We start from the raw sequence: 26896 nt of genomic DNA, 5'->3' as shown, positions 1-26896 counted from the left end.
GACTAAGCGAGACGGATTATTAAGGCGTATGAGACTAAGGGAGACGGATTATTAAGGCAAATGAATGATGACGGAAGTGTTGTTGGAATGAAAATGTGGGAGGAAACTAGAGTGCCCAAGAAAAGTCACGGACACGATATTGTCCGCTAGAAACTTACTTGGATGGGGATCAAACCAGAAACCCCTCGGACTGGAGGTAAGCTCTCTACCACTGAAATACTGTGTCCCCCCCTTTTTTGGATTCGATTCAGAGTCTGAGAAATAGATTCAATGTTCTCTAGATTCAAATTTATCTCGTTACTTAAACCGGAAATGACTTTCTTGTTCAAGTGTCTCTTTTCTTTGCATTACCGAATTCTACAATTAAGAAAAATACGTTTACAACATTTAGTGCTTGTGAGTCTTGTCTTCAATCCACATTGGCTTACCTCCTTTCTGAGTTATGCAACCCACATATCCTAAGTGTTGCTTTGGATGCCTAAACGTTTTATCAAGTATCTGGAGATTATAAATCTTGATACATGTGTTTTACTATTTGCCTAAATTCAATCTGGAAGCAAGGAAAACGTTCCAAAAACTAAGAAACATATTTTTAAAGGAAAAGGTTTTAATGTGCAGTCTTACTTACATCTTATCATCCGTTTGGAAGAAGTTTATCCTTAGCTTTAGAGTTCAGTTTACAAAATTAAAGCCATAACTACGGCTATTTTGGATATGATGTTACTTTAGCATCACTATTTACAGATTACTGTTATATTCCATCAAAATACTTGAAATTAAAAAAAAAAAAAAAAAAAAAACTTGTGGATAGCGAACTTTCTCCTCGAATTTTAGCTACCTCAAAAAATGTTATACGATATACAGTAGTTACAGTGAAATTTCATTTTAACCATACATTTTAATTGATAATTTTGTTCAGCTCTGAAACGTTGTACTAAAATATTTTTGTCGTTGAACGTTAATATAATAGCCCTATAGACAATTCGCTGGAAATTAAAAAAAAAATCCATGCATTTTTCTTTTACCTCGAATGACCCATTTTTCATTGATTTTAAATTTTTTCAGTATTTTTCGCTTCAGAATGCAGAAGTTAAGTGATTTTTAGTGTTATAATACGGAAACAAGGGTGGAACGTAGTGCTGTCTTTCCCCTAAAATTGTAATAATTTTAAAAGCTCAAAATTTCCTAGGGAAAAAGCTGAAATAAAACTTCCGTTTTTTAAAGTTTTTTTTTTTTTTTTACTTTGAGCCTTTGTATCTGTACTGGCAATACATGATAATTTAGAATTATATGACAAATAAATCAGCACACAGCACTTTGCGAAATACTTATCTTAACTTGTCGAGTGGGTTTACTCGAGCTGGTACCTAGCGATCGAATCCGTCACCATAATCCTGAACCTTTTGTGCAGATGACTGATTTTTGAACGTATGAATTTCTTAGGTCTGTGTTTTTCCTGTATGATCGCAACTCATACTGCTTGTTGTTCTTGTTTTTTTTTTTTTAATCTTTTCAGCATAAAAACTATAGTAGACGTGGTCTTACAAGCTAATGTGGCTTTCAAGCCAAACAAACACAACATAAGAGTAATCAAATCTCTATGGAAAGCACGGTCGGCATGTTTATTTCTTTCCATTTGTCACTCTTTCTTATTTAAGCAGTGGGCCGCGGTGGCTCAGTGGTTGAGCGTTCACCTCTGGTGCATGGATTCCTTTGTTTGATACCAAATCGCGCCAAGTGAACTTTGTGATGGACAAACACCATAGTGCGTGGGTTTTCTCGGTGTTCCCCCACTTTCTTCATTCCACAATTTCTTTCATTTCTCATCATCATCATCATCTCCTTGAGCCTAGCCGGTATAACCATGAGACATAAAACTTACAGTTTTCCTTTTTCTTATTTAAGCAAGTGTAGATGTAAAAGCGACATTAATCGATTTGCTTCTATCAGCGGAAAGTCATTATCAATATATTTTGACCATAACAGGCGATTTCCTTAAGAATAACTTACCAAATATTTATTGATTTCAGGAACGAATTCACACTGTTATTCGATTCTTATAATTAAATTTTTCACAAGTAACACAACACTAGACAAGATTAAAGAAACTTGGTGCAGTGGCGTTTCTGGAGGGAAGTCACATTGCTTGTTGGGGATAAAACTGTAATTTTTATCTATATGTCTTGCGTCGAAAGGGACCACTAAATGACTACAAACGACTAGGAAATAATAATCAATAGATATTGTTAATACTTACTAATAGTAATTTTCTTTAGGCAGCGATAATTAAAGTACATATACACTTGAATTATTACTGTCTAAAGAATATATATGTAAATCAAAGTGGGAGGAGAATGCACTCTGTCCTCTGCGTGTCTTTCCCTGCTATAACTCTAAACCTATACAGTTTGTAAGCGAATACATACTCATCAAAATACTTTAATATCTGTGTAGTGTTGTAAAATTTACTATGACCTCACTCGAGCGTTACGGAAGTCCGTTACAGTTGGGCTGATGAGATTTATCAAGATATCGCCATGGAATTTGTGTGGTCGAGGTTAGCGCTCTACGGAAATACAAAATTACATGTAAATAAAATTAAAAAAAAAATCATTTATAATGGAGCTTCCTCTGGGAAGGAGGAATCTGTTAAATCTACAGTATACTACGCTTTGTAATTATTATTTATGTTTGTATGTAGTGAAAAATAAAAGCTTGATTGAATTGGGTGTAGATGCGTCGTATTCACAAATTCTGAATAAGTTTTTGGTATGGTTATTCAATGAATACATTAACATCATCAGATTAAAATCAAGTAAGCCAATAGGTTTTCCTTTAAACCCTACGAGGGAAGGGAAGCTCGTAGTGTGGAGGGAACTATTTCAGCATTTTAAAATAACGCGTTATCAAAATAGTCAAATATAGCTACATGTACTTTTTTTTCGTAGATGCTATAACAACTGAAGATTATGAAACAAGTTACGACAAAGGGATTAATTGCACATTTAATTTTCAACTATTATATAATGAAAAGTTTCTTTTCACATTATGGAACTATTATAAACTGCCAAACAGAGACATCCGATATCAATACCACAAGTTGTTGATCTGCCAATTTCGGTTTCAAGGCCCTCTACGCTGGTTTAGTGACTAACGCGTGCGCAACTCTGGTGCACGAGGATCTGGTTCAATTCTTGGTAGGAGAGCATTGGAATCTGGATTTATTATGGTAGTTTGGATTCCACCTTAAACAATAGGTCCACGTCTTATATAGACTCGGTGCTGAAGGTAGCAGTTAACTTCAATCAGCCAACCAATATAAAAGTAAGGGCAGAGATGGACCCTTATTCTTTGTATGCTGAATTTAAATTATAAAAGGAACTCTTTCTTTCTTAGCAAGTAAATAAAACTTCCGAATTTAATTCAAAAGAATATGGAACTGTTATGCATAATGACCGCCCGCAGCGGACCACAAAGGGAGCAGTTGCTATCCCTTGCATTTTCGAAGGGTCTTTTCTTGAAAATACATCAACACATAGAATCTACTAATTTGCTCCCACTTACTATAGTTCTTAATATATTTATATTAAATGCAATAGTTTATTTACTGTATTTAATAAGAATATGTGCGTAAATACCTTGTTTTAAATGAAGTACGATGTGAACACTTGAATCAAAGTACACGTGTATTCGCATCTGTATTTGGATATCAGTCTTTTGCCCTCCCCCTTGGAAAAAAAAATCCTGAGGGTGTTCCTGTACAATATCACGATAATAAATTCAATATTTCAACGTACGTAACATTCTGTGTGTTTTTGCTATCATTGGTTCTTCAAAATGCGAGAACTCATTTCTGCCTGTCTGGAAAACATTCATGATTCACCTCCATCTCGTGAATTTGTTGCGTGAACCGAGATATCTGAGGTCCGTACTCATTTTACAGTAGTTTTGTATTCAGAATATGTAGTGCAGTCTTACTAAGAAATGCTTTTACAAATTTATGTAAAGTTAACGAGGAAAGAAAGAACGAGAGCTCTTTATATGCATTATGCAGCATTTAAAAGGTTTTCTGTTAATGGTACAAATTTGATAACAAGACTTTTTAAAGAAAGTTGTGCTTTATTTTGATGTTTTCTCCTAAATATACCGTTAGGTGTATATGTGTGTGTCTAATTGAGTTAAATTCGAAAACTAGGCTAGTACAAAAATAACGTAAGTGTCAGTATTGATTAGTTTTTGCAATAAGTTTGGTTTCACCGACATTATTGAAATTTCAGTGGAAGTAGGGCAATGCAATTTCCGTAATACATAGCATGAAAGATTGTTCAAGGGCCACAGGAAGATATATGTAATTAGGTGAGAATTAGATCTTTAGAGCTCATACGTACGGCTATATGGATACCATTCGCGCTCCTGGGGTAGGAGATCCGGGTTGATTCCCAGTGAAAGCTCATGCCGCCCGGATTCCACATTATGCTGGAGGTTCACGTCTGTTATAGCCTTGGTCTCATATAGAAACGCAAAGCTCAATATAACCCAACCATCCAGTAGATTTTTACTATATTTTTTGGTTTTATAAAATAGTTTATACCAACATTCTAGTCTCACTGATCTACATCAAGGTCAACGAAGTCTATAGGAGTAGTAGGGGTCTCGTTATAGCTAGTCGAGTCAGTAAAAAAATTGGTGGGTCAAAGGTCAATGACCTAGGGGTGTGGCCCAAGATCAAGGACCTAAATACCTAGAACCACCCCCTCGATATTTTGACAGGGGTACATTGACTCATCCTCTAAATATTGACAGGGGTACATTGACCCATCCCCTAAAGCTTGAGAGGAATACCTTGACCCACCCCCAAAACTTACAGAAGCCCCCAAAACTTATGTCCAAAATTATTGTCGCATGTCTATAAATATATTGTTGTAGAAGTATAATTTGATAACGAATTCGCCCTGATTTCTTATAATGTTAGTATGTGTATAATCGGCAAAGACATGAATGTGGCAAGTTTCATGTCAAAAGAGCAGTAAATAAGAATAATAAAACGAAAATGAAATTTTCCTGTCCATTTAATTTTGTTTTACTCATTGTAATTTTCGTATTTATAATTCTTTTCCTATGAAATTTACCACAAATATACATTTCCCGATTATACACGTAGTCAGTATTAAAAGTACCCTTCAAAATCATTATCAAATTTTATTCCTACAAGAAGACAGTTATAGATATGTGACAATCATTTTGGACATGAGTGTAGATACCCAGGTCCTATGCTACCATACCAAATTTTTAAATTTCAGAATTTCCAAAATTTACTGGGAGTAGTCCTAGGTATCACTCCCAAAATTTAGGGGGTGGGTCAAGATACTTCCGTCAAAATATAGAGGAGATGGTTCCAGGTTCCCTAGGTCATTGACCATGGGCTGAACCCTAGATCATTGACCTTTGACCCCCCAATTTTTTTGCTGACCTGGTAGCTATTAAGGACCCCTGTTACTGTAGGTGTTGTCCATAGTCCTTCACAGGTTGTTGAGCAAGGGATTTATTACTATTACTATTATGACAATTTCGTGGCGTAAGCATACGGGTGGTTATAGTTTCACTCTACGTGTATGTGAGTGTGTGTATATATAAGGGGTACTTTGAGAACCTTCGTGGCTAAGTGGCTGGGAGACCCGGGTTCGATTCCCGGAGGGAGCTCGTGTGGTTCGGATTCTACGTTAATCAGTAGGTCCACGTCTCATATAGCCTCGCTACTGAAAGGGACGTTAAACTCAAAATAAAGTAAACTCATACATGGTACTTTATTTTTCTAATACTACTGGTCGAATCTAAGCCAAATGTGGTGAGCAAGTAACCCATTGTCTAAGAAATAAAAGATCTTTATATATGGCGGGCAAGCTCGGCCAGGGATAGGTTCGACTTATATGTGACACTTTTTCTTCGGTAACTACTGACCGGATATATACGAAATTTGATGAAGAAATAGCCCATCGTCTAACGACTAAAGGTCGATATGTTTGGTAGCCTAGCTCGATAAAGGACAGGCTCATTTCGGCCACAGCTTCGCGCGCCGGGAGCTTTTGTGTTCGGTTCACCGACTGTCCTAACCACATGCACATGTATAATGTATATTAATTGTCTGTATGAACGTAATTTCGATTGTCAATTTCGTTTTGTTTTGTCTACATTTACGTACTTCCAGGACGATTTTTTGCACAACACAGGAGAGTTTCGCATTTTCTTGCACCAGTCTTATCTTATGAATGACATCTAAATTGCTAGCACTTTCTTGTTCGAAGAGTGATTTTTTTTTCTGCTTTCGTTTCATTTATCAGCAAATAGTTTAGTATTAGGCTTTGTTTTTAATTACTTTATGTTGGATGTAATGCATAATTTTCAACATCCTTAAGGAAAACTAATAGAGTTCTCTTTTTTTATTTTTAGAGAATGTGGTGGATCTCCAAAAAGGCGTCTCTACAAATCGAATGTTACCGCGGAGGCGAGAACGGAAGCTATGAAACGTAAGTTTTCAATGTTTATTAATAATAGTAATGATAAAAACTATGGAATATCATTGTAAAATATATTGTAATAACCATTGTTTTCATTGATAGCTCTTGACCTTAAAAACAAGAAATAAATATAGCTCCAAGCTGAGGGAAGATAGCTGTGTACAGAATTAGTGCATTAAATGAACCTTCTCCCCGTAGTTTTTAACGATGAAATTATTATTATTTACCGATACGCGTTTCTTAAATAACCGCCACTGATTTTTTGAGACGAGGTGATACATAGGATGACATAAAATTAAATACAGTAGAGCGTCGATTATCCGAACGTCGATCAACCGAACTACCGCTTAACCGAACTGTGTACTCGCTCGCACCTGTTACTCTCCCACCCTACCGTCCATCATCCCCCTCACTCCCAAACCAAGTTTCCCACAGTAGTCGCCGCACTGAGCCACCGCTGGCGGAACATTGCTTCTAATGGGGCCTTCATAAGGCACTGCTGACCGGCCAAGCCGCTAGTCGCTGTGTTTCAACAATCAGCACACTTCTGTCGGTTTGGCACTGGCTGTAAAAGTACAGTACAGTACAGTACAGTACAGTACAGTTCGATTATCCGAACAAACCAGTTTTCCGAACACCCATGTCCCCCAATTACTTCGGATAATCGACGCTCTACTGTACCAAAACAATTGATTTTCATGTTTGAAGCTCTATTAAAATACCAAATATTAAATTTAAAGGAATAATCACAACTACAAATCATTGAGTTATTAAAATGTCACATATGTCTACAATAGTAGTAGCAGTATTGTACGAAGAATTTCATCAAGGTGGTTCAAACACTCAATCTTACAGTATATTATTTCAGGACATTTCGGAGGTGTTTCCTGACATCAAGATAAGACAAAAAGTATGGACCAACCTAGGAGCACAAATGCTTCCTGTCGAAGTTATAGGCTGCCGAAAACATTAAAAAATGAAATTTAAAGGTCTATAGCTCCAAAATTATGGGACCTACCGTAGTCGGGTCAAGACTTCACTTAGGAACTAATATGTGCGCTATCCAAATATTCATGTGTCAGAATCCTGTGGTATTTACACAACAATTTTCGTAGAGGGAGTTTGGCTACGATCATATAGTTTAAAGTACTCATTAATTATATCTATAAGTACTCACCAACTACTACGGTAGGTTCCATAGTTTTGGAGCTATTGACGTTTAAAGTTCATTTTTTCATGTTTTCGGGAGCCTATAGCTTGCATTTGTACACCCAGGTTGCTTTATACTTTTTGTCTTATGTTGGTGTCAGGAATCAACCCCCAAACGTTGTCTGCGTCGTCTTAAAACACCCTATATATATATATATATATATATAGTAAGTGCATTTTTTTCCATAATACCTTGATAAAGAGGAATTTAAACCCCGAAAACATCCTGGCGTATGCCACTGATTAGGGCTAGGCCTATACATAAAATTAGTCAAGTCCCCAGCCCATACTATACAGGAGCGTGGTAACACACTGCTGGAACTATACAGGGATTGGATAGAATGAATCAGGATATTTTGTCGTGATTTTCTTTAAATTCTGTCTTATCATTATCATCATCATAGTTATTCTGCCATTATTGGCAGTCACTTGCCGCAAACTGAAAATCTTCCATGCAGGGTCCTCAGCTAATTTCTTCGTCTTCATGTAGGATTTTTTTCTTTTAATACTGCACAGCAATTATAACCTCTTTCATCTATCCCTGTTTTCCTGCTACCATACTTTCTACCACATCCCTCGTGATACAATTCTTCCTCGTTAGATAATGTTTAAATTAATCTCTCTTCCTCTATTTAATAACACCTAAAATTTATTCTTTTCTCTCCTAGATTCTAACACTTCATCATTCGTTCTTCGTTTTTCCATTCTTCTTAATAAGTATTTCATAAGTCACCCACTTTTTAAGTTGCTGTTGCGTAAAGTCCATATTTCTGCCCCATGGATCCGGAAAAAAAACTTTATTTCTTTCTAAATGCTTCTTTCGCCATTCACATACTTGCTTTTATTTCACGTATTTACTTTGTGTCCTCACAAATAATACTACCCAGGTATCGAAAACTAGTCACCTGTTTAACTTATCCATCTGCTCTTCTATATTTGCTAAAGACCGACCCGTTTCAATCGCTATTGCTTTTCTTTCTAATGTAAATTTCATACCGTATTCTTCTCAGCTTTTGCTCAAATTCCCTAATATCGTACTAATTTTCTTTTCAGATTTCGGAATACGCGACATATTCTCTGAAAACTGTGAACATCTAATCATTTTATGTTACGCTGAAATATCGTTTTCGTCATGCAGGCCCTTCTTCACTCTTTCTTTTAGATATATATTGAACTACCCTTCGGCTTGCTGGGGACTTTGTCCTCAGATCTCTGCCTTTGCTCGGTCTACAGTCTCGCATTTCTCATCTTCCTAACGTATCTCTAATCTTAAGGGATTTATAAAAATTACAATCCACACCATTTTTCTTTCCGCTTTTTCTTTTCTTTTCTTTTTTTTTAAGCCTTTCAATGGATAACATAATAAAAAAACATTGAGGCACGTCTTTAATATGTCTCTACTCTTACGGGATTTTGAGATATTTCCATGTTATTTTAACAATTGCAATCCTGACTTTATTACTTCCCGCATTTTTCATCTCTTGTAGGGGAAATATAAAGAAAAACTTATAAACTTTAATTATATGAAAAATATAAATACTAATTTTCATCTGTCTGACCTTAACGAATTTCGAGATATCGCCATTTTATTTTAACAATTGCAGCACCGACTCTTGTTTCTCCCTTCTTTTTCCTTCCCTTGTACGGAAAGTATCAAAAAAAAAAAAAAAGCTGAAACACGTCTTTAATTATTATTTTAAATAAAAAGTAGATCCAAGTGGAGTAATTGTGAAACGAAAAACTATACTTTTGAGTGTACAGCAAAAACTGCTTAGGTTCGAAATATAAAAAAATACCATTATATACATTACACAAACATCTTTGAAAATAACTCAAATGCTTTTCGTTATCACGTTTAGTTATCCTGGAAAAATGAAAACATGTGTTTCAAAATAGCTCCTGCGTTTGGGCGATTTTGAATCAGCAATTGGGCTATTGTGAAACATTCGCATAACTTACAGGATTGAAGACTCTAAGGAATACTGGCGGCTATAATAAAATGACTTTGGTGTAATGTTTCACATGACAAAATTTGGTGTAATTATCTCTGATAGTTACTGAGCTATTCCGTATCAAAAATTAAATGAATAATAACTCGTTTTTTTGGGGAGGGGGTACTTACTTTGTAAATAATAACTTGGCAAGTGAGGGTGGAGAGCAGGCTTGGAGTCAAGAAAAAATTAATTGTATGCTCTGTCTTTACCAAAAATTTCTTTGTTTCCGTGTAAAAGCAACATATCATGCAGAAAATATCAATTATAAAATATCATGCCGTTTTCGTTATTGAACATAATCCCATGAAACCCGGAAAAATAAAATAGAACATGAACCTTTCACAACTTGCACTGAACAATAAACGTAGATACACGCTTCTGTTACATTTCATGAAAAATTCCAAGATTATCCTGTTCTCATTGGAATACTTACTAACAGTTCTAGATTTTACACTTCTAAATATCAACAATCTTTTCGAAACAGTACTTATATCTATCTCAAGACATTGCAATTGCGGGAGTAGGCAAAATGCCAATGATATCCAATCCTTTAATGAATGAAATGTCAGTTTCGACAGGTTTAAATATTTTCTTGTTTACATCTTATTTAAGGCCCATAACTTCAAATTCATCAAGAGGTATGACTCTTAATACTGTCACAATATAAAGATATGTGGTACTATTTCGACGACTTCATTTAAAATTTGCAAGAACAAAGTCTCCCCTCTATTTCGAGGAAATCGTCAAGTTGTGGGTCATGCAAATTATTATCATCAGAAGATTCTGTCAGAGAAGCAAGCATTCTTCGTCGCTGCTCGAAGAGTCATGAACCTCCTATTGTTTGTTCTTGGATGCTCTACAACATAGTGGCACTGAAAAATCATAGTTAGCATGCAGTTCTTCATATATTTAAATGTTATCACTTTCATAATAGCCCCACACTCTGTTTCATAACAGCCCCTTGACTTTTGACCCATATTGCCCCTCCACCATGCATCATTTCACACATTACTTCCATGGTCTACAAAGCCCAAAACATCTTCTACAAGAATATATACTTAGTTTGTTAGTGAGGCATTTGATATACCAGATATAACAATAGATTTGTAATCCTTGAAAAACGGATGCTTTCAGATTATATTTTTCTCTCTCAAAAACTGTCATACTTTAGATATTTGAGATATATATGCAATGGATATAGCAATAAATTTACTACCTTGTCATATTTTTTGAGACTTCAAAGTCGCAGAGTTCTGAAAAAACAGAGATGTTTCACAATAGCCCCACTTTTTTCGTGTTTCACAATTACCCCACTTGACCCTATAAATATCAAATTTCGTCTCTAACCTTAACGAATTTCAAGATACGGAAATCTTATTTTAACAATTGCAATACCGACACTTTTGTTTTTCGTCTTTTTTAAATACAATTTATTTTTTTTTTTTTAAACGTCTAAACCGTCTAATGAAAAATCTAAATACTAAATTTCATGTCTCTAACCTGAAGGGATTTCAAGATATGGTAACCCAATTATAACGATTGTGACCCCACCCGTTTTTCTTTATGCCTTTTTCTTCCCATAGGACCAATATAAAAATGGTGAATGGTGTCTTTTTATTTTAAATGAGAAGTCCAAATGCCAAATTTCATGTCTCTAATCTTAAGAGAATCTAAACTATGGACATCTTATTATACTAATTGTAATTTCCACCCCTTTTTCCTTCCCGTCCCTTTTCTTCTCTTCTAGGTCAAATATTACGAACCATTTAAAAACTTGTAGAATTATTTTAAATAAGAAGTCCATATATCAAATTTAATGTCTCCAACCTTTAGAGATATGGTCATTTTAAGATAATAATTGTGACTCCTCTTTCCCCGTTCCCCATCAAATTTCCACAAATCCTTCCTTACCTCACAAATCCTAAGTAGTGTCCAAATTTTATATTTCTGGCTTAAATGGTGTGGCTCTTAAGGGGTCACCTTCGTAGATATTTAAATTTTATGTCTGCAAGGTAAGGGAAGAAAAAGCTTGCCTAAAATGTACTATTTCTTGTATACAGCTTCAACAAGAGATTTCTTTCTTTTCTTACAAGGAAGGGTCACGCAGTGGCTCCGCTGAGATCGGAACGAGACAATTGTGTTTGCATTTGATATGTTATAACTAGATGGATCCCAAAGTTATACGTGCCACCGGGCGGAATATCGTGAGTTACAACATATTTTGTAATGTAAGAACTACAAAAAATTACCCTGCAGAATGGTTTGAACCGAGTCATTTGTTCGGAAATGGTTGAATAAGTGGAAAACTCTGCTAACACGTATCCCACCATTTTCAACGACAAACTTTTTGTGGTAAAAAAAAAATTGCCCCAGGGTTCCCCGCAGGGTCCCAGACGGGGTCCAACTCAAAATTTTCAAATGGCAAGGGGAGGTTATTGGCACATCATTTGAAAGCTGTTGTGAAATGAAAGAAAATGCAGCAAGTCTCGACTCTCTACAACAACTCTGTGCAAAATGGCGACGGGTCAAAGTGTAAACAAAAACAATTGAAAAGTCCATGGTCACGCCTATAAGTCGGAAACGGTAAGACAAATGTGAAAACAGGAAAGGAAGTGCGGTATTATTTTCAAAGTACAACGATTTAAGTGAAAATGTCTTATCCCAAGGTCCCCACTTGGTCCCAGGTGGGGTCCAACTAAAAAGTTTCAAATGGCAGGAGAAGTAGCACATTGTTTGAAAGTTCTTGTTAAGTGAAAGAAGATGGAGCACGTCTCGACTTTCTACGACAACCCTGTCCAAAATTGCGGCGGGTCAAAATATAAATAAAAGCTTAATTGAAAATCTATGGCCACCTGAAATCCAAGATGACCGCTTAAAACCTATATCGAAAGGATAGGCATACCAAACTGCTGAAGCTAGGAAAACCATATTTGGCATGAATGTTGATCAATGGTTGACGAAAACATGCGAAATGTTCAAAAACGAAACGTCTTGAGTTCAAAATGCCATAGTATGTATCGAACGATGTCCAGTTTAAACCATTGGTGTTGGAGAAGCGAAATGTGGTATTTACGTTTATGATTAATAGTAGATATCCACAAAATATCGAAGAGTATAATCTGTAATCCAATATGGCTGCCAGCGTGAAAAATGAGTTTGTATATAAATATGTTATTTCTTGGAATACTGTGACTAAACCAACAAAGGTTGACGCTGCTCGAAGTACTGAAATGACTTACACATGGTTTGGTACTACTCGCCAATCTTGCAAATGATTTTTTTAAAATATTTGGTATTGCTTGGAGTATTGCGATCAAACCAACGAATGATATACAAATGTAACCGCGACGAATACGTTACAATAGAGCCACCAACCTACTGGTGCAGCAAGTCCTTTATGCATGAACTACGTATGACAAAATTAGAGGAAGTCAGTGTTGTGTGTTCATCGCATATTCGTTATATTCAAGTAAATGATATCGAGAGAACCGCGCCGAAAGTGCATTAAGAACAAAACATATAAGTGTTGTTACCGAATGAAATTATAGTCGAAGTAAATCGAAATTCAATTGTTCTTTAGTCTTCCTATTGTTTCTAAATACATAGTAGAGAAAATAGAGATTTATATTTGTACTGTTATGAATGACATAAGTTTTAAGCGGCCATCTTGGATTTGAGGTGGCCATAGTTTTTCAAATTAAGTTTTTGATTACATTTTGACCCGCCGCAATTTTGGACAGGGTTGTCGTAGAGAGTAGACTTGCTCCATCTACTTTCATTTAACAATATCTTGCAAACGATGAGCTACTTAACCCCTCTTGCCATTTGAAACTTTTTAGTTGGACCCCACCTGGGACCATGTGGGGACCCTGGGACAAGACGTTTTAACTTGAAAATAATTGTTGTACTTTGAAAATAATGCCACACTTCCTTTCCTATTTTCACATTTGTCTCACCGTTTCCGATTTATAGGGGTGACCATGGACTTTTCAATTAAGTTTTTGTTTACATTTTGACCCTCCGCCATTTTGCATAGGGTTGTCGTAGAGAGTCGAGACTTGCTGCATCTTCTTTCGTTTTACAACAGCTTTCAAACGATGTGCTACTTAACCCCTCTTTGTATTTGAAAATTTTGAGTTGGACCCCATCTGGGACCCTGGGCAAACGTTTTTATCCGAAAAAGTGTGTCCTTGAAAATGACGGGATACATATTATCCGAGTTTTCCATTTACTCAACCGTTTCCGAACAAATGATTCGGTTCAAAATATTCTGCCAGCTTTGTAGTTCTTACATTACAAAATACGTTGTAACTCACGATATTCCGCCCGGTGGCACGTATAACTTTGGGATCCATCTAGTTATAACATATCAAATGCAAACACAATTGTCTCGTTCGGATCTCAGCGGAGCCACTGCGTGACCCTTCCTTGTTAGCTTGCAGCGATAAAATGAAAGTGTTTACCAAAGATGACCCTCCTCAAGAATCTTCGGTACTTGCACAACCATGAGAGGCTGTTTGGAAGTACTTGATCACTCTCCACCTACTTCTCTAAAAATTGGTATGCAAGTACTGGAACATTCTTAAACATGGATATTTGGATAGTTTACATACCAGTTCCTCAGTGATGTCTTGACCCGACTACGACAGGTCCCATAGTAGTGGAGCTATGAAGTCCACTTCTTTCACGTTTTCGGCCTGCTATAACTCCGAAACTATTCACTTTTTGAGCACAGATCCATATGAACTTTTCCTCTTATTTTGATGTGAGGTATCTGTTCCCAAAATCTTGTGACACATTTTTTGTAACACCCTGTATGACGTATGATGGTATACAGGTTCCCGAGTTATGGGTCATCGAAGATGAGGTTAGGACTTAAGAGGCCTTATCACTGCGAAATTAAAATACCGCTAATTTTACAGTAATTATCTGATATCTTCAGATAGATAAAAGATAATCAAAATGTGGAACAAGATCGCCCTAGGCAATATTATTTTGCCATGAGGTACAGTTATCACGAGTCCCCTAGTAGCTTTCCGTTTGCAGCCATTTACAAACGCGAAAATAAATGCCGATTTTCTAAATGATTGAAAATCGAAAGCAGGTAAATTGAGTCATGATATCGGTATTTCATGGAAAATAATATTGTCTAGAGCGATCTTGTTCCACTTTTTGATTATCTTTTATCTATTGGAAGATATCACATAATTACTGTAAAATTAGCGGTATTTTAATTTTGCTGTAATGGGGCCTCTTAAAATACTGAGGCGGTTGGTTAAGCTCGTAATAAATATTTTGTTAGGTTAAAGGAACGGCTCATTTTTCCGCATACGAAAACTTCCTAATATTACATTTTGGATTGTCTGTATGGAATTGAATAAATCAAGCTGTTTTGTCTTGTAATAGTCACCTCTTCTTTATTTTATATTAATATTTAAAAAAAAAAAAAAGGAAAATGTTCCTCTATTATTTGGCACGGGAATGAGACTACATAAAAAGAAAATCATTGTATCGTCGTTTTAAAATTCTGAATTGATTTTTTCTTTTTTCTTTTCGTGTCTTCTAGCTTTCTTTTCTTTCTTACTTTTCTTCTATTTTAAAGAAAAGACGTTTTCTTTGTAATACTTTCATGCTTATGTTCACTTGAGTGCGTAAATTTTGACGCCTTTTCTGTCCTCTGCAGTCAAATCATGAATAATATGGTCTTATGAATGCGGAAATTTAACTTTTTTAAAACAAAACATTTTTTTTTTAAAGGTTATAAATAATGGACATTTTCATGCATACCGACTGAAGCGAACAGAAAGATGAGGAAAAGCTAGCAATTTTCGAATATTTGAGCATGAAAATCGCTAGTGTTAGCACAGAATGCATCATTTTTATTCTTAATGTTTTTGTACACTTTTTTAAAGTGTATTTCTTTAGTTTAACAGAGCATCATAAGTTTATACTAAATACTGATGTACAGTTTCTAGCAAAGTTATTGTACTAACCCTATTTCCTGAAAACACTTCGTACGAAGAGACTTATGTCTCAGAAAAGTAAACAAAGGTAAAATTTGGTAGGAAACAGCAGTAATTACATTACTGCAAAGTAATTAACTTATAGAAAAGAGCATAAGGTAGGGAAGAACGATCTTGTTTTCCAGTTGAGCTCGGAAGGTCCTGGGTTCGAATCCAATAGGCGTCCATCTTGACTGTAGTCCATCAGCAAGATATCACTGACGTGAAGTTGCATTAGATTATCCTAAATTAACGATAATCTTTGTCTTGAAGGTTTTTAGTTATCTACATTCGACTTTATATTGAAAAGATGAAACATTTGTGTCTGAATATCTTACAAAACGTTTAACTTAAAGATTACAAGACGTCACAGTAACACACCGTGCGAACAATGAATAGCCATAGACTATAAGGAGCTAACCGCCATGATGAGCAACCAACATACCGAAGAAAACATCCATCACTTTGATGTGACTGAAGATGGCCATTAAGAGCAGTCAAGTTTTGCACGTGTGGCTGGTAGCGTGGAAGATACGGACAGTTGTGATTCTTATTTTTTTGGAGGATATTCCCGTGACGGAAACGACCACCGCCTGTTAGAAAATGACAGACGGGTATCAGTTGACGCCCATCTTTCGTAACGACGGTGATAAGACAGACACACTCCCGTACTAATGATATATCATTATATAAATAGTTGGAATGTTTTCTTGCGTTTTTTTTTTATCGCTGTCAAAACACGACCTGATTAACACATAATCTGACCATGTCCTGATCTTCAGAAAATGCAAAAGCAGAAGATAATTCACAAAGAAAAAGGGATAGAAAATGGTCAAGATTGACACTATAGTAGGAGCAATAATAAAGACAAAAACAAATGCTACTAGTACAATAAAATATCTGTGATTTTTACTTTGGGATTCATTGTATCTAAATTAGAGAACATGAGCTTTTTAGTGGTTAAGCGGCTAGTGTTTATGCTTTCAGCATGGGAGACCAGATTCGATTCCTGTAGGGATATCATGTAATTTATATCTGAGGGAAGTACCCGAATTCAGAGATCAAACCTGGGGCTACGCGCGTTAGCCACCACTTGGTAACGAAGGGATACAACTCTGTTGGGAGTACAATGCCTCGGTCAAAATGTAGTTAGTGATTCCGATCTTTCTTTAGTAGTAGATCCCGTCTTCCATATCTTTGCTGTTTTATAAGGATGCAATCAAAAATCAAAAGCTATCTTTCTCAGACTCACCAGAGGTAAACACTCTACCACTGAGCCACCATAACTCTCTAAAATACAGAGAAAAGAGAGAGACTAAATAGTATGCTTTAATTTAGAAAATAAGTTATAATTTTCTCTTGGAATTCATTGAGTCCAAATCACCCAGTACGGTCTTTTTCGGGGTTAAGTAGCGCTATTCATGCTTTGGACGATGAAGACTCGAGTTCAATTCCTGTTCGGAGCACGTATAATTTATATATGAGGGAAGTATCCAACCAGGAATGAGGATACTCACGTTAGCCAATTGATAATGGAAGGATACAACTGTATAGAGAGTATAGGGTAAAGGTACCGAATATGGAATACTTTTTGTTTCTTCTTTATTTCTCAGAAAAGTGTATTCCAGAATAAAAATATTATACATCATAATACTTGTGGTACCTTTGTAAAACAAAATACAGGTATGAAAGTTTGTTCCACATTATTGATTTATTACAATATTACAAAATTGAAAGAAACTCAATTTCCCATATTAGGCACACCCCGCTCCTAATATGGAACACTACAGCAGATTTCAGATGAGAAGCGGCATGGCCTTGAGTTGGCTTTACGCGGCGTCCAATTGGCTTTGAGCGGTGTTGACAATTCGCGACAAGCAGTTCTGCACGCTGACTTCTCGCGCTACTGCGAAACTTGACAATAACAGAGGCGCTTATTAGAAATATTGTATTAGCACATTAACTGCTCACTTTACGAAGTAGAGAAAAGAATTACGAACACATACGTGAAAACTACATCTTTTTATGACAACTGGTTGTCATGATACACGCTTTGAAAGGTTTCCATATAAAACAATTAGTAAAACGAGCGTTGAGTCCCGTCTAATTTCCAGTGGATTTTTCTTCGATTTGGAAATGGAACTCAACTTTTATTAAAGGATAATCAGGGGTGTAACCAACAGGTTGTTCTAGGGGAACATTACTTTCAGGGGGAGGAAAGCTTTTCACACATTAAAAACAGAACAAATGACCTCTTTCAGAATATGAAAGCATTTTAATTCACCATGTATACTATACACATATTATGTTTGCTCGATGCTACCTTAACAAAAGACGGATCTTGACAGTACTGAAGTTGAAAAGCGGATTGTAAGAGATAAATCAATAAGCTATTCATAAGAAAACAAATGCTGTTTCTAGCAGTCTGTTTATCTGACTTTGTGTTAATGTAGATTAAAATACTAAAGGGGAAAAAGCTCGAAAAAATATCAACTCAGATATTATTAGGCAATAATATAGTAGTGAGTTCACACGGTGAGCGTCCAGTTAGGGAAATAATATAAAGCATATAATTAATGTTAGTTATTTTAATTAGGCAAGGGCGTAGATCCTGGGGGACGGAGGGGGCCAGGGCCCCCCAAACTTCATATGGGCCCCCCTCATATTATTTGTAAATTTGCAATATTAGGCATAATTTGAATGCAATTTGTCTTAAAATCATCATTCAGCGTCCTTGTAATTAGGTACAGAAACTGTATTGATGATGTTTTCTTTTTTCTCTTTTTAAAAATCGTATTTTATTAAAAACGTTCCTAATTTGCATTAACTATTAAATAAGTTTACTAAACATATACTAGATGAACCTCATTTCGGAGCTGGAAATAGTTTGGAAAGTCAAGGCCCTCTTTTCCCCCGTTTCTACACCCTTGAGAATAGTAAGCGATCGAATTAAATAACAAGCCTCTGCAATTTGATTCATATATATATATATATATATATATATATATATATATATATATATATATATTCGATTCCCGGCGGGAGCTCATGTGGAAGAACAGAAGGTATGGGACATTCGTAATAGGGATGGCCAGATCCGGATATTTTTGGATCCGGATATCCGGATCCACTTGGGTCCGGATATCCGGTATCCGGATATCCGGACACTGGATCCGGATCCGAGATTTCGGATCTTGGATCCGGATCCGAAAATCCGGATCTTGGATCCGGATCCGAAAAAACGGATCTTGGATCCGGATCCGAAAAAACGGATCTTGGATCCGGATCCGAAAAAACGGATCTTGGATCCGGATCCGAAAATCCGGATCTTGGATCCGGATACGAAATTTCGGATCTTAGATCCGGATCCGAAAAAACGGATCTTGGATCCGGATCCGAAATTTCGGATCTTAGATCCGGATCCGAAAAACCGGATCTTGGATCCGGATCCGAAAAACCGGATCTTGGATCCGGATCCGAAAATCCGGATCTTGGATCCGTATCCGAAAAACGGAAAATCTTGGATCCGGGATTCGAAACTCCGTGTCAGAAAATTCGGGTGTTCCGAATCAGCAAAATTTTCGAAATTATTGACAAAGTGATTTTCATTCCTATGCTTAAAATAAGATTTTAAGACACTTTTGGTATCTGATCGTGTGACAGCCTTGCGTTCCCTTCATTCTGTTGATATTTGGTTTTCGTGCCTTAATATGTCACAATTACTCCAAATTTGATTGAGTAAAACTGTCGAGTTAGGTGAGAGCAATCTCATTGTCAGATTAGATTCTAGTAGAAATACTTGACCGAAAAGGTAGTAAATCTTTTTTAAAGCTGTCGTCCTGGTGGAAATTTGTCCTTTGTTTTCTGTAACACTAGTCAAATGCTGGGATGAAACCTTAGTCTCAAGCAGGGTGGAAAAAAATCATGATTTTTTTTAAAAAAATCATTTTTGTTGATTTTTTTGATTTAAATCGATTTTTTTGATTTAAATCAAATCTTTCTCCTCGTATAATACAAGTCGCGAACTGAAGAAAAAGCATTAGGAATTAGTATTAAATGCTAATTATGCCATTTAAGTGAAAGTATTGGTGTTGAATTTTGAATTATCCCCAATCGTTAACCTATATCAATCCCAAACAATGTTTCTTTACCCTTTTAAATTATGGCTTTTTTTCAAGGTAAATTATAGACTTTCAGTCAAGCAGCTACAGCATCATCCCTATTTATCCTAGGATCATGGTTCATACATCACTCTCTTTTGAATACAACAGCTTTTGAAACGGTAACATTCACATTTCCCTATCATGTCCCTGAAGCGGGAAATTTTGAGACTTATCGGCATTTTTTTTTTACTTAAAAAAATTGATCCCCTCTGGAATCCCCTATGTTAACACAGATCTCAAAATCAACTGGGAAATACTAAGGGGTGTACTAAATGTGTGTACAATATTTCAAGCTTCTATTTTGAGTAGTAAGGATGAGGAAACTATTTAACAATGAGCTAAGAACATCCCCACAATGCCCCAGATGACCCGGATGTAATATAAAAATTTCCTCAGACATCCCCATTTATCCTAGGATCATGATTTGTACATTATTCTCTTCAGAATAAAACAAATTTTCAAACGGTACCATTCAAATGTCTCCATGTTTCTGGGACGGATAAATCACAAAAAAAGGTATTTTCTGTTAAAAATATATTTTTTTAAATGTTTTACCTCCGTGGACCCCTCCTCCTGTTTTAAGGCAGAGATCTGAAACAAATCTGAAAAATACTGAGGGGTGCACTGAGTAAATGAGCAAAATTTTAATCTTGTAGGTGCAAAAGTAAGCCCGCGAAAAATAATATCCAGCAAATACCCCAGATTCCCGTATAAAACAGGATCTCGGCTAACAATTTCCTGAGACATCCCTATTTATAATAGGAGCATAGTACGTACATCATCTTCTTCAGAATAGAACAACCTTTCAAACGGTACCATTCATATGTCTCCATCTGAGACGGGAAAATCACGAAAAAAGCTAATTTTTATTAAAAATATCCTTTTTTAAAAAACATTTTTGCCCCTCTGGACCCCGCTGTTTCCACACACAGATCTGAAAACATCTGAAAATTATTAAGGGGTGTACTGAACGAGTGTGCAAAATTTCAGTCTTCTGAATGCAAAATGTAGCCCGCCAAAAAATAATAATACGCATAACAAAACATATCTTTTTAAATTTATGACGTCATCACACACTATGCCTCAACGCAGAAAGGCGTGAAAGCATATGTACCGTGTTCTAAAATGCCTCCAGTCTTGAAGAAAATGAAGTAAAAGCCTTATTGGTACTTTTTTAACCGAATAATAAAGTTTCTACCCTATCACCTAAAAATAGGTGATATAATTTAAAAGGTTAAGCATTAAGGAAAAAGTACAGCAACGTTTATCAAAATGACACATTTTATCACAAAAGTTACTGATATTTGGCAGGGGCCTATTTTTAAAAACTCAAAACTAGCTTGCAGCATGAAATACATAAATTTCGCCTAAAGTTATAAAATTAAAAAAAAAAAAAGTTGGAGAGGGGATAGGACCCCTGTAAATACGCCCTATTATCTCGGAACAAAGAGACACGCACAAAAAAGAATTTTCGTCTTAAATCTCGATGGCGATTTCCCCGTCGGAATAGTTAACGATTTTAAAACCCAAACCCAATGTTACGAAAAGAAGAAAGTAGGATTGCTCCGTTACCTGTTCAAAACGGGATTTCCCCTAATCATCCTCTGCATGACACTTGTTTCCATACTATACTGTACATTTGAGCCTCATTGTATTGTGATTATTAACTTCCATAATCGAAATAACAGAACAGAAACGGGATTTTATTTATTTTTACTTTAAATTAATTTCTTTTGGAATTCGATTTAAATCAACGATTTTTATTTAAAAAATCAAGTGATTTAAATCTTGATTTATATCGTGATTTAAATCAGACTGATTTAAATCAATCCACCCTGGTCTCAAGCCCAAGCTTCTTCATTAGACTCTGGCTGCTTACTTTTCTAATTCTTTCTGAGTTATTGTGGTCACTGAATGAGGCCATTTCCTAGTCGTGATGGGCTAGGCCATTGCTAATAGAACAGCCCATAAAATATAGATCAAATCAAATTAAGGAGCAACTTCCTTCTCTTGCTCTTGATGAGCATTTTTTTCTTTCTTTAAAAATACGTTTCTCTGTGACCGTACCACTCCAGTTAGAATTAAGAATTGTAGTAGAGATGAAGTTCTAAATGGCAATTAATGTATCAAAATCAATGTATTAATGTACTGTATGTGTATACAAAATACCATATGGAGCCTCGAGCAGTAACACGTATCTTTGTAATTAGTAATCCACTACTATTAACTCTGCATAGGTTGTATAAGGAGCTATATCATTCATGTAAACACATAGGCGGATGCAGGGGGAGGGCGAAAAGTCGTTTGCCCCTACCCAGCGCCACCATTAACAGTGTACTTTAGTAGTAATTTGTGGCAATTTCAGATCATTTAAGTAATTTTTCACTGCTAGCATCCCCAACCGCCCCCTAAGAATCCATCCGCCTCCTCCAAGAGTCCGTTCTGGATTCGCCCCTGCGCAAACATAATTTTATACAACTCATTCAAGAGTACATTTTGGTAGCTTTTTAAAATTTTTATCTTAAAGGATTGTCATTTCTCGTGGTTACTTATGCAATTTTGTCCACAGGCATACATGCAATTTCCAGTCATTACGCAAATACATTTATATACTTAATAGACCTCGGCTAGTTGGGGGCTTCGCCACTAGACCCCCGTTACTAGGGCCTCGCACCACAAAAGCCTCTAATCATAATCAATTTAAAAAGAAATGTCTGGGGATTTGCCCTTAGACCCTCTGATATCTCATTTGATCGGCCTATGACCTCGTACCTCGTAAACCTACAACCATACCGAATCTCAGTTCAAATATCAAATTGTATGTAATAACATTCCGGTATCCCGAGACATACCGAATTTCAGTGCGAGTACATGGGGGCTTTCCCCCCCACACATTTGCTCGGTCTACGGCCTCGCACATCGTACGCCTGCAAACATAACGAATTTTTAAGGGGCCGCGGTGGCTCAGTGGTAGAGCGTTCACCTCCGGTGCTTGGGGTCCCTGTTTCGATCCCAGCTTGCACCGTGTGGACTTTGTGGTGGACAAACACCGTGCTCGTGGGTTTTCTCGGGGTTTTCCTGTTTCCTCCTACTTTCTTCATTTCATTTATTTCTCATAATCACCGTCTCCTTTAACCTAACCGGCATAAACGTGGGATGTAAAACACAAGCATTTCATTTCACAAGATAACGAATTTTTGTTCAAATAACAAGTTTCATTTTTCTAACATTCCAGGATTCCGAGATATAAAAGTCTTTTCTCCCCGCCCCTTTACTTCCCCTCTAAGACATACATAAAAAAAACGCTTAAGTACATACCTAATTATTTCAAATGTAAAGTCCAAATACCAAATTCTATGCTCCTAACCTTCAGAGGTTCCCAGATATCGACATGTTATTATAATAATTACAATCCCCACCCTCTTTCCTTTCCATCTCTTTTCTTTTCCTTTTTGCTAAAACGTCAAAAAACACTGAAACACATGTCAAATTATTTTCAATGAGAAGTGCAAATACCAAATTTCAAGTCTCTAACCTTAAAGGATATAACATGTTAATACAATAATTGTAATCCCCACTTAATTTTTTTCTCGCCCCTTTTCTTCCCTTCTGGGCCACACATAAAAAAAACGTTGAAATACGTATCTAATTATTTTAAGTGAGAAGTCCAAATACCAAATTCCATGTTTCTAACCCTTTAAGTTTCCGAGATATAGGCATATTATTATACTAATTGCAATAATTGCAATTACCACCCGTTCTTTTACTTTCTACATATTCCCTGCCCCTTCTAATTTAAATATCAAAAAGCACTTTAACAAGTATCAAATTATTTTCAATGAGAAACCCAAATACCAAATTTGAAGTATCTGACGTCAAGAATCATCAATATTTTCCACCCCATTTCCCCCCTTCCTCGTCGAATTTCCCAAAGTCCTTCCTTAGTGGTATCCTACGTCACAAAGCCATTCCTTAGTGGTATCCTACGTCACAAACTGTCCAAATTTCACATTTGTAGCTTAAGCGATTTGGCCTGTACGGTGATCTGTCACTCACTCACTCAGGACTTTGCCCTTTTTATATAGAAAGATTTAAAATTTTATGGAAAAGCCATGGATTTTGTCCTAAAGCTGCCAGTGTCTTAGAAATGTAATAGCTTTGCTATAAACTTTAAGCAATCAACTGACTGAACTGCGTCTATATGTATTATGTAAAATGCCGCTTATGATATTTATTTTGCTCGTAATAAAAAATAGAAATAATGACGAAAATTCAAAGACATCCATGATTTTAGCGTAATGCTGCAGGAGTTCAGATCATTGAATTAATCATAAGAGCCGATTGTATAAGATAGACTACATTAAATTCCAATGTGGCACAAAGAAAATATGCAGCATTACTATGCAGTTTTTCAACGTTATAACTCATTCTGAAAATATTATCATAGGTCTCACAAACAATCGAATTTTAATCCTAACTCGATTAATATATAACAAAAGGCAGATCGATACAACTACTGACTTCAGATGAAAGTGGCATACTTGTAGTACGTTTAAAGATATACTAAAGACTAAATGATGGGGTGTGCGGAACAATGGTCTAACCCGAAAAATGTGAAAATGAGATTTTGATGTAATCTTTTGTCATTTAAATTGAATTGTCTTCCCACTGAGTTAGATAAAATTCACCTAGTCAATTTTATACATATGGATATTTTAGTTCTGGGTCTCAATCTAACGCCTAAAATATTCAAAACAGGAGTATGAATCTGAACTTCGAAATTTCGGGTGTGGATCCAGGAACCGGATATCCGGATCCGGATCCAATATTCAAAACTTCGGATCCGGATCCAAGATACAAAACTTCGGATCCGGATCCAAGATCCGAAATTCCGGATCCGGATCCAAGATCCGAAATTCTGGATCCGGATCCAAGATCCGAAACTTCGGATCCGGATCCAAGATCCGAAATTCCGGATCCGGATCCAAGATCCGAAATTCCGGATCCGGATCCAAGATCCGAAACTTCGGATCCGGATCCAAGATCCGAAACTTCGGATCCGGATCTAAGATCCGAAATTTCGGATCCGGATCCAGGAACCGGATATCCGGATCCGGATCCAAGATCCGAAATTTCGGATCCGGATCCAGGAACCGGATATCCGGATCCGGATCCAAGATCCGAAATTTCGGATCCGGATCCGAGATCCGGATCTTATAGGATCCGGATCCGGATCTTGTAGGATCCGGATATCCAAGATCCGGATCCGTCTGGCCATCCCTAATTCGTAATATTGTTTTGAAATTGCCTTCATGCAAGATTCTTCCTTATTCGACAGAAGAAACGCAGTGTGATTTTTTTTCTTCGTTTCAATACCTTACGTATGTGTGGCCAATTACGTGCTCCTTCTTTACTCCTCTAGCAGGGATGCAAAAGCACCAGGCGTCTGAGTGGTGTCATAAATTATTGTAACCCAAAACAAACTCGACCATATCGTGTTGCTTACGAATCAGATGGATTGTTGTTGTGAGACCTACATCAAGTATAAGAGTATGTTATTATAGGAACAGACATGGAAGCAAAGGAGCTGATTGTGTGTGTAGGAACGCAACTTCTCTTCTAGCATAAACAGAATTCATTAGTGTCTAGGTTGCTTTCTTTCGTGGTAGTTCATTTGTTCTCCAAAATTATAGTTGACAATGCCTTTAAGGAAACCGAGTACAAGTGCGGAATTTTCTTAAAAAAAAAAAAAAAAAAAAAAAAAAGTGCTACGAAGTGAAGCTCGAAGAATTATTTTTTGTGTTTACAATTTTTGGAACTCATAATAAAAAATTTACAAGAGTCAGATTCAGACAATGGCGAAATATTAATTGACATAGACAATAGTGAAAGTAGTGTTGAAGACGAACGTTTAGCAGTTCCACTGGAATAAGTTAATAGGTATGTTATTCAGTTGCTATATATACTTCTAGGATACACAGCCAAAATCTTTGACTTTGCTGGAATAGTATATTTACATTGTGAATAATGTTGCCAATGTATGTGTAATAATCTCAACTAGAGGAAGAGCGAGAAGGGAAAGGGGAGTCCGAAATCCGGCAACACCGCGCGGAATATCGCACAGCATTGGCTACTGCCCGTGATGCTTTACATCTGAAAAACACAATACCTGTTCTTAAAATGGAATACAAGAACAAAATATGCGCATCTGCCTACAATGCGACATTTGGATAATTCGAGCATGAGCAATGCATTCAAGCAATTTATTTGCTTATTTAAGAAATAAATTTATTTATTAGTTCAAGGAAAGGAGCAAAGCCCCAACTCCGAGATCACATCGGCCCTTAAGATAAGTCTACGAATGGGAAAGGACTTAATCCTGACCTCAGGGAAAGAACCATCCCGACATACGTCTGATAGGACTGAGGAAAACCACAAAAACTTCACTCAGGATGGGTGGTCTGAGCAGAGATCGTGCCCATGATCGAATTATCCAAATGTCGTGTTGTAGGCATTGTAGCCTATATATCATATTTGGTAGGTCTATAAGAGAAGTGCACAAAAATTACATAACATTCTTAAGATAATTAAAATATAAAACAGCAGAAATACCAGAATTTTACGTAGTACAAAGATACTTATCGAACTTGACTTGACTTCTTCATTATTAGGTCTATGTTTGTAAATTACTGTAATAGGCTATAATATCTACTCATTTTCACTTTTGGAGTAGCTATAATATCTTTTAACTTGGAATAAGTATGTTTACTAGCTACAACCAATAATAAAAATAATAGAACGGGAATCAAACTACGTGCGACAAATAAAGTTAAAAAAAAAAAACCTATATAAAAGAAAAATTTCAAACATACTGGATTAGCGTGTCTTATGGCGTCTAAATTTTGATTCCAATTTTACTTAGCAGAACAATGGCCACAAACATATTTTTCTCCACCTTTCACGGAAGACAATTCGTAGGATTACCTTTTACAAACTGGGCATTTTAACCAATC

General features: G+C 36.3%; 1 protein-coding gene across 15 annotated transcripts in view; it reads left to right on the top strand.

The window, feature by feature from the left end:
* Positions 1-26896, top strand: part of LOC145694314 (uncharacterized) — a 671298-nt gene that overhangs the window by 418879 nt on the left and 225523 nt on the right. For all 15 annotated transcript variants that reach the window (XM_081770435.1, XM_081770407.1, XM_081770451.1 and 12 more), the window contains one exon: positions 6448-6524. In XM_081770435.1, coding sequence (XP_081626561.1) covers positions 6448-6524 — 77 coding nt within the window. The remainder of the gene's footprint in view (positions 1-6447; positions 6525-26896) is intronic.

The sequence above is a fragment of the Thermobia domestica genome, chromosome 1 (assembly GCF_964235325.1).
Source record: "Thermobia domestica chromosome 1, izTheDome1.hap1.1, whole genome shotgun sequence".
In the NCBI taxonomy this organism is placed as follows: Eukaryota; Metazoa; Arthropoda; class Insecta; order Zygentoma; family Lepismatidae; genus Thermobia; species Thermobia domestica.
Note: the sequence above shows the minus strand (reverse complement) of the source record. Positions and strands in the feature narration are given on the sequence as shown.